We start from the raw sequence: 9710 nt of genomic DNA on the forward strand, positions 1-9710 counted from the left end.
CTTCCTGATGACTATACTGCCCACAGATTATTTCAGCACTTCCTACTCCTTGGAGGGACAGGGTGATTTCTACAACAACATTATTGTTGTAGCACGAAACAAAGACGTGGATGGCATCAAGATAGATCCCAATCCCCAGTCTGGTAACTTCACCTGGCAGAATGTACAAGGGACTGATTTCTCCTGGGCTGAGATGTACTATAGCACAGGGGCAAATTTCTATCAGATATCTCATCCAAAGTCCCCATTTGGTCTCTACAGTTATGGTGTTTCCTATGCTAATGGATATGGATCACCTGCATCTGCTGACACGGCAGGTAAATGCAAAGAATGACACATAGTACACATTGGATATACTGTATGTAGCCTCTAACCTAGCATAACATAAAAGAAACAAACAAACTAAGCAGACAGAGCATAGTATAGTATACTGTGATATGTTAATACAGTATAATACAGGTAAACGGATTAAATTCTGTGCTATCCTCTTACATTGTGTCAGAGAAACATGATTGCAGCAACAGGAAATGTCCCAAAGATGAAGTCTGCTTCATGAAAAGAAACTCTCCTACATGTATAAAAAAAACCACCTCCCAGGAAAGCAGGGACATGTTGGGCCATGGGTGATCCTCACTACCGGACATTCGATGGCAACTATTATAACTTCATGGGCAACTGCACCTACACAATGGTCAAGAACTGCCATGTCAGTGAAGACATCCCAGCATTTGAGGTTGATGCTCAGAATTACAAACATGCAGGTTCAAAGATCACAGCAGTTGGCAAGGTGATCATTAAAGTCTACGGATACACTATGACCATTGGGCGATCAGAGTTTGGCCTCATCAGGGTGAGTCATTTTTTTACATGCTCATGTTATTAATTAAGTCTGTAAATGAAATGTAATTCAGTCCCTCAATTCAAAAACATCTGTGATTCTGTTTTAGATGAATCACACACTGTGGAATCTCCCTATCAACCTTGGAAATGGCAAGGTGAAACTATCCCAGAGTGGCCTGTCTGTCATTGTCGAGACAGATTTTGGCCTGACTGTGCAGTACGACTGGAAAGAATATCTTGTCATTTCAGTGCCAGGCAGTTTGTCTGGCAAGGTGTGTGGTCTGTGTGGCAACTTCAACAGCAAAAAGGAGGATGATTTGGTGACTCCCAGTGGCTCACAGGCCAGCAGCATAGTGGCCCTGGGTAAGAGCTGGAGGGTTCCTAATGTACCAGAGGATGCTCAGTGCCGAGATGAATGCCTGGGCAATTGTGAAACCTGTGATAAACACAGTTTTTTTGATGGCTTGAAAGACAGAGTCTTCTGTGGTTTGCTAACACATATCATGGATGGACCGCTGAGTGACTGTAATGCTGTCATTGATCCCAAAGTCTTTCATGAGATGTGTATGTATGATGTGTGCATGGGTGAGGGAATGAAGAACTTCCTGTGTAACACCTTGCAGGTGTATTCTGATGCCTGTCAGAGGGCAGGCATTAAAATTTATGATTGGAGGCACCTCGCCCATTGCTGTAAGTACAGTAACTCAGTTGAAAAGATCTGAAAAATCAGGTGTTACCTTTTCTCTTCCAGCTGCATCCTGTCATGGTAACATGCTCCAATTTTGTCTGAAATAGCTCAACCCTCATGCCCAGAGAACAGCCATTATGAGTTCTGTGGGAATGCTTGTCCCGCCACCTGTGTAGATCCAGATGCTGCCACAAAGTGCAACAAATCCTGTGTGGAGACCTGTGTCTGTGACGAAGGCTTCCTGCTCAGTGGCACCGAGTGTGTCCCCAAGGCCCAGTGTGGCTGCTCGTACAACGGCGCCTACATAGAAGCTGGTGCCTCTTTATTTACTGATCGTTGTGCTGAGAAGTGCACGTGCAATAAAAGTACCAAGAAAGTCGACTGTATGAAACCGGGTTGCCACCAGGGATATGAATGTAAGGTGGTTAATGACCTTATTGGATGTCACCCGATGGAATATGCAGAGTGCAGCATGACTGGCGGTCCACACGTTGAGACCTTTGATGGGCATAATTACAACTTCCGTGGCACCTGCGTGTACCAGTTGGCTGGGGTCTGCTCAAAAGATCCCTCCCTGCCAAAATTTGAAGTTGATGTACAGAACGATGTCTATGGCAAAAGAGTTGGCTCTGGTGCAAAGTTGGTAGAGGTCAAGGTTGATGGCAATTCCATAGTTGTCACAAGAAGGCAAAAAGGCTCAGTGCTGGTGAGATCTATAATATATAATACAGGGTATTATCACATTATAATTGATTACTTTTTTTTACTTCTCTTTCTTGATGATAGTATGTCTCATGTTGAAGTAAACACTATTTTTGCAGATAAATGGAGAACTTACCAACTTACCCTTTCAACTCAAAAGCAAGATTACAGTCCAGCAGATGGGTGACTCCGTCGAAATCACTACTGACTTTGGGCTTCTTGTCTCCTATGACTGGCATTCAGCAGTGCACGTCAAAGTTCCCAGTACATATGCAGATGCGATGTGTGGCCTATGTGGCAATTACAACCACAACCCCAAAGATGAAGTATCTGAGGAGGAATTGGTGAAACGTTGGAGGGTTGCAGAGATCCCAGGCTGTGTTGACGGCTGCAAAAATAAGAGTGATTGTCCCAGCTGTGACATCACCCAGAAAGACATATATGAGACAGATAAGTACTGTGGTTTAATACGAAACCCCACTGGCCCCTTCCGGGAATGCCATGCCATCAAAAGTCCTGAAAGCATTTTTAAGAATTGTGTGTATGATGTGTGCCTGTACAATGGCAAGAAAGACTCCTGGTGCAGCTATCTCCGCACTTATACTTTAGAATGCCAAAGAAGAGGAGTCAATGTGTCCCAATGGAGGACAGAAGACTTCTGCCCCACATCTAAAATGAGTCATCCCACCAACAGTCACTATGAACACTGTGGCGATGTTTGCCAAGCAACCTGTGACACCGGGGCTCCTCCTGTTGACTGCAAGAGGCCTTGTGAAGAAGGATGGATGTGCAACGATGGCTTCTTACTCAGTGGATCCAGCTGTGTGCCTATTGACGAGTGTGGATGCAAATACAAAGGCAAATATTATAAAAAGGGAGAACGTTTTCTGTTGTCCGACTGTCAACAAAGCTGCATCTGTAATGGCACGGTATGTTTTATTTACATTTTATATATCACTTTTTTTTTACCTTACCAAATTTCTCCACCTTTTTAGTTGTTCTAAACATGTCACTGTGACTTTAGGTAAACTGCCAGAGCTACACTTGTGGCTCATTTGAGAAATGTGCGCTTAACAAGAAGAATGTCCTATCATGTCAACCAATGCAAAATGCAACATGCACAATCGCAGGTGATCCACATTACAAAGACTTCAACAACCAAATTTATGACTTCCAAGGCACCTGCACCTACACTGCAGCTAAATCATGTCATCTGGAAGGGTCGCAGCTCAAACCCTTCTCTGTGGTGGTGGAGAATGAAAAGTGGACAATGACAGACAATCCACATGTGTCTGTAGCCAAACTTGTTACTGTGGAGGTGTACGGCTACACCCTGATCCTCCGAAGGAATCAACTTCAAACAATCATGGTTAGTAACATTATTTGGAAATGCTTTATTAATTTAAATATTGATAATAGAAAGGAAATATAACATAGAACAATTTACTCAAACAGAGTGATGACCTTTTTCATTTGGTTTTCCAGGTGAATGGAGCCTTGACTATGATTCCACTTAGTATCAATGAGGGACAAGTGGAAGTCTACCAAGAGGGCCTTCACTATGCTATCATGACAGATTTTGGCCTGAAAGTCACTTATGACATGATCTACAAAGTCACAGTCACTGTTTCTGCAAATTACATGGGCAAAACCTGTGGTCTGTGTGGAAATTATAATGACAAGGTAGATGGGCATGAGCTGCCTGATGGAAAAATAACCAATGACACAAAGGCCTTTGGTGCAGCCTGGAAAGTAGCTGTGCCAGGGGTGGTCTGCGAAGACGGCTGTGAGGGTGACCAGTGCCCAAAATGTGACAGTGATCGTAAGAAAATGTTTGAGAAAGCTTGTGAAAGGATCAAAGATCAGAATGGCAGCTTTGCCGCTTGCCATAACCACCTTAGTCCTGACTCTTACTACAGAGATTGTGTCTATGACGTCTGCATGTCTAATGGAGATCGCAACGTTCTCTGCCACAGCATCTCTTCATATGTGTCTGACTGTCAGACCATCGGTGTACAGATCAACAGCTGGAGGACGCCAGATTTCTGCCGTAAGTCCATGTCTGTGTGATAAACGATGGCTCCTTTTGCATCTTTAACTTTAAATATATTTATTTAATTTGTAATAATAAAAGTAACAGAGATACAAACTGTTTATTTAGTCCAGGAATTTAGTGTTTAGTGTGTCCTATTGTTGCATCACTTCATATTAAAATGCTTTCTTTTGTAGCTATTCAATGTTCTGACAACAGTCAGTATCACCTCTGCACCGAAGCCTGTGCTTATCCGTGCCCTGGTCTCATCGACACCATTACCTGTCCCACAACTTGCGCTGAGGGCTGTGCTTGTATTGAAGGCTACTACTTCAATGGCACTGGCTGTGTTGCCCTGGATGACTGTGGTTGCTATCACAATGGACGTACCTACAAGGTGAAGTAACCCTCAGTTCTCAGTTTGACAGTTTCCAAATATGAACATATGTCTTTTTATACTGGGATATCTGCTTTCCAAACAGCCATTGGTTTGCACTCAATACAGAGACTTAAACGCCACACTTACACCAACCAAACATACTGTGACACCTATTGTCAGTGGATTAGACATAGGAAACAATGAATATTTGTTTTGTGGACTTGTCTGATCACAATGAAATGTACAAAAATATATAGAATATTAAGTTGCATTATGTTCACACTAATGTACTGTTAATTGCCTTCTCAGATTGGCGAGTCTGTGTTATCTGACAACTGCCAGCAGCGCTGCAATTGCTCAACATCTGGTGAAGTCGAGTGTGAGGATGTTTCTTGTAGCCCTGAGGAGAAATGTCAGCTGAAGAATGGTATCTACGGCTGCTATCCTAAACAGTGTCAGATAGAGAATGGAGGCTCCATTACCCTTTTTAGCGGTGTGACCGGCACCATTTCTGTCATGGGAGCCTATGAAATCATTGAACACTGTGACGAATCAGCTTCTGATTGGTTTAGAGTGGTGGCCATGCTCCAAGAGTGCACTGTGACTGGAGTGAAGAGCGTTGTTTCTGTTTACTTCTACTTCAATGACCTGAGTGTCACTGTTACTAATAAACAGGAGACCTGGGTGAGTAAAAAAAAAACACCACCATGATTATTAATTAATATTATGCGCAATATCTCACTTTAAACACCAACTTCCAAATCTAATGCTGTTTACAGGTCAATGGTAGAAAGGTGACTCTCCCCAGCACGCCCAGAAATGATATCTCCGTGAGACTCAGTGAGAAAACCATAATTATCGAGAAGACATCACATTTCCAGCTCTATTACAGCAACACCCAGGAGGTAACTGTCACTGTGAGTGACAGCATGGTAAACAAGGTGTGCGGAGCATGTGACAAGATGCTTCCCTTCAGAGACGTCGTGGGCTTCCGACAGGAAACAATGCAGGAATACATGGCTCCTTTTTCTGCACAAGACTTCCCTACCTGGTGAGTAGATTACAGACGTTCATTTTAGCTGCTCTGCTCAGTTTTCACTACTAGACATAAAGTAGAAATGAGGTTTATACATGTGAGAGTGGAGACAGCAACAACATTAACAACAAGAATAAAAACAGTATGATGAATTCAATACTATGTAATTAATTTGTTTTCTTTTTTTTGTAGTGAGTTGTGAAGAGAAACATCTTCTCAACATCCAGAGATCAACACCATCATCATCAAAAACATTCAACAATAAATAATAAATCAACACAGAAAGCTTTAATTAAAATTAGTAGTTACAGTAACAATGGATTAATGAATTTACAGTTTCTGTGCTTTCAATTGACTTGTGAAATAATTGCATATTAACTTTTTAGAGGCTTGTGTTGAAGTTTCAGGTTTCTATTTCTCTATTTTGTTTTACTCATGTTTTGTGTCTAAAAATAAACCAAAGCATTTGAATAAACCAAATAGAACCTTGTTAATTACTTTTTATTTGTTGTGTTTGCTTAATTTCTTTCAAGGTAAAGTTTCCTACATTTTTCTAAGGTCAACTTGTGAAATTCTAAATGTTTCTGAAACACAGAAAGTTGAGTTGTTCACAATAAGTAGAGTAAGTGGTAGAATTAATTATGATTCTTTTTAAACTATTCAGGACAAATTAAAACTGAACTGATGTCACTGTTGAAATCATTTGAGGTGCAATTGTTAATTTAATTTTTTTGTAAAGATCAATCTGTTTTAAATAATTGATGACACTGGAAACAAAGTTAAATACTTACAAATTAAATAATTTAATTAATTTAGTCCTTTATGCATCCAGGTAAAGCATCTCTGTAAACATCCATCTGCTTGGCAGTTTGCTGTTCACTGTGTGAACTAGTTAGTCCGTTGGTGAGGGGATGGTCAGGATTGGACAGCTGCAAGACTGACTGTTTACACTAGTGTGACAGAACTTTGATATATAAAAGTTTTATCTGTCTAAATTTTAATTAAACATGTCCTCATATGAAAATAAACTTGGAACAGAAGGAATTGTGTGTTGCAACTGACCCCATACTTTAATTAAAAACATCTGTCAAGTCTAAATATTGGAACTGTTATACAACTTTAAATTGCAATAAATATATATTTTTTCTTTTATGTGCATAGAGACAACCCGGCCAAAGCCCCGATGTTGCTAGTTAATTTTAATGTAACTATGTTGTAAAAATCCGTACAGTGTAGTCTCCACGTTTTGTCCTCATGGCTCTCACTGAGGAAACAGAAAGTGAGGCAGCAGTATTTTGTAACAAAGAGAAGATAAATAACTCACTGTCCTTTAAAACAGCATTAATATATTCTGAACCATTAGGTTCATCAGGATGTAATAATTTATCTAAATGATAAAAGATTTGTTCAGTCAAGACAGCATAACAGGAACCGTGATTGTGAAAACATTACTTTCAGCACCAAACACCTTGTTGTCAACAAGTTCTAACTACTAAATATACAGTATATATACTGAATAAAATTGGTTCTAGAAGATTTCTAACGGGTGGAAGAAAATAAATTAGACAGACAGATACTACAATCATTAGATGTATGCATAAATTAAGTGAACGTGCCAAACCAATACAGATTTCTTTATCCCGTCTTTTACGGTACGTCCTGCCAACATCTTCCTACATCACATGAAATCATCAGAATTATCTGAATTTGATTTGTTCAATCTCAGTAAAGTTTGAACAAAAGCAAAATTGAGCAAAAATAAGTGAACTGAATATAAGTGAAAAGACAGTAACACACAAACAACATCAAAGTAACTGTTTATTAAGTGTGCAGTAAAACGCATCATTTGTCTCTGGTGTTGGTATTTATTCAAACAAAATATCAATTGTGATTAAAAAATTGTATCTTTGACAATGGTTTACTGTACTTCTATACATAGTTTGCCATGATGTATGACAAACTATACAAACCATTACATATTTTTAAGAATTTTGAAAACCAAATGTGGCAGTAGTATTTACACGTATGTGGGCTTCTTTAAATAAATAAAAATAATTTCATGGCTCCTGCTGTCAATTTGGTTATGATGAAGGATGCTGATTGATCTGGGTGACGATGAGACGGCAGGACCGGGGCTCACAAACCACTGGGAAAAAAAAACAATAAAACAAAAACATTATCTTTAATGTCGAGTCGTTGTCATCTTTTATACACAACAGCGGCACAACTTGGCCATTAAAGCATAAATGTTAGAACATTTTATTGCCAGTGTAACACACAGAGTTCACTCTTGTGTGTAACAATAACTGTATTATTATAAGTTTTTGGAGTATTTGATTGTATGTATCATTGAAAACAATCAGAATCGGTTATATATTATTTTATGGAACATTTCTTTTTTTCAAGTTAAGTAGCTTCATTCTTCTGACTAAAAACAAATATGTGTATTGTATTAATAGATCATTTTAGTGATAGTGATAATACACATACTCAGTTTTATTGCATACCATACATCCAGTGGACAGTGTCAGTTTTTTTTTAACCACTAGGAGTCAGCAAATACATGCATGTCCTGTTCCTGAGGCTTTTGTGAATGACTGTTAGAATCTGGATGTGCACATTTTAGTGTTTAGATGCACATCTGAATATGACTGTTTATTTATCGGTTCCCTTTATGTATTTTATATGACTTACCACTGGGGGAAATCAGGAGCTGTCCACTGCCCAATGTTCAGTGATGCAAAGACAGTACTGGGCCCATGAAGAGACACAAGCAGTCTCTCTCTCAGAGCTCGTAGTGTTGTGTCATTAGGCACGAGCTTCCCACATGCCCCGCATACCATGTCAGCTACTTCGTCACTGACACCAACGGCGAGTTGGTTTGTTGAACTGAAAGTCAGCTGGAGGCTGGAAGGGTTGCTAATTCTCACTGTGTTATCAGAAACCACCACTTTTACATTGTTCTGGGAGAAAGTGGTTTGAGTCATTGCTCTTCCGTTTATCTGTGGATATAGATTGAACACGTTTCAATACCAAGTCAGTGTCCTAGCTAGGCTTAGTGTCGTAGCTGAACCACACACTTACCCAGATGTCGTGTTTATTGTTGACTGTAATCATAATGTCACTGAAGAACACATACACAGCCACGATTGAGTTGACTCCAGGAGTGCACGTTTCCAACTTCACCACCACCCTAAACCATTCTGATGCCTGAGATTGGTCACAGCTCTGTATAAGGTCATAGGTCCCTGGCACTGTTACAATACCGCTTTCACCATTAAATGCAGTCAGGGTTCCGTTCGTTCCCATAATGCACTGCTGAGGGTAGCAGCCCATCCTGCTGTTCTTGACTTGGCAGTGCTCATTGGGGTCACATGTCATGTTCTTTGATAGGACAACTCCAGAGACCTGGCAGGTGTGACTCCTGTGACAGTCATCTGTTATGATGGTCTGTCCAACCTGAAAATGACACAAAATGCACAGTAACGTTAATGTTTAGTAGGGACATGTAATGTTTTGTGTTATTATCAGTGGATTGTGATGTAGTTACATACTGCATGTTATACCAAAAGGCCCCCAGTTAGACAAGGTATATTAACACTGTGCTTAAAATGAGCTATTACTACATTAATAACTGAATCAATTGAACTGCACTGAATGTTTTCCAAGCTCACTTTACTTAATATGCTAATATACTACCATTAGCTAATTATTGCAATACACAAATGTCTGCTGAGGCCAAGGGTGGTATCAATACAATCTCAGGTGTTTGATCGTAAATTAAAACATTGGACATATTTGACGAAGCTTTGTTTGCACAAATGATTTCATGCAACTCAAACAGTCAGTACACGCTATACATATTTACTCCTCACCTTGTAAGTCTGGCCTTTGTAATAACAGCTACACTCGTCTCTGGGCACACAGCCAGTTCCATTGTAGCTGTAGTTATTGTCACAGGCACAGCCCTCAACACAAGTTGTGGTACAAGTCATGATATCATGGAGACCAGGACATGAAGAGGTACAGGGCA

General features: G+C 40.0%; 1 protein-coding gene across 1 annotated transcript; it reads left to right on the plus strand.

Annotated features, from left to right (window-relative positions):
- The first annotated feature begins 527 nt into the window (after positions 1–527).
- On the plus strand, positions 528–6072 carry LOC113154073 (IgGFc-binding protein-like). Its single transcript, XM_026348080.1, has 10 exons — positions 528–850; positions 948–1530; positions 1636–2234; positions 2350–3159; positions 3255–3599; positions 3716–4280; positions 4460–4659; positions 4951–5325; positions 5421–5692; positions 5870–6072. Exons 1-10 carry the CDS (start codon positions 620–622, stop codon positions 5877–5879), a joined length of 3990 nt encoding a protein of 1329 aa, XP_026203865.1. The 5' UTR covers positions 528–619; the 3' UTR covers positions 5880–6072.
- Positions 6073–9710: the final 3638 nt, after the last annotated feature.

The sequence above is a fragment of the Anabas testudineus genome, chromosome 11, assembly GCF_900324465.2.
Source record: "Anabas testudineus chromosome 11, fAnaTes1.2, whole genome shotgun sequence".
In the NCBI taxonomy this organism is placed as follows: Eukaryota; Metazoa; Chordata; class Actinopteri; order Anabantiformes; family Anabantidae; genus Anabas; species Anabas testudineus.

What these genes read in the sequence shown, in the direction of transcription:
- LOC113154073 (XM_026348080.1), top strand. Translation starts at nt 620, where the DNA reads ATGGGTGATCCTCACTACCGGACATTCGATGGCAACTATTATAACTTC. An exon ending in ATCAACTTCAAACAATCATG is followed by an intron (nt 3,600 to 3,715) that starts GTTAGTAACATT and finishes TTGGTTTTCCAG; the next exon opens with GTGAATGGAGCCTTGACTAT. An exon ending in CTAATAAACAGGAGACCTGG is followed by an intron (nt 5,326 to 5,420) that starts GTGAGTAAAAAA and finishes TGCTGTTTACAG; the next exon opens with GTCAATGGTAGAAAGGTGAC.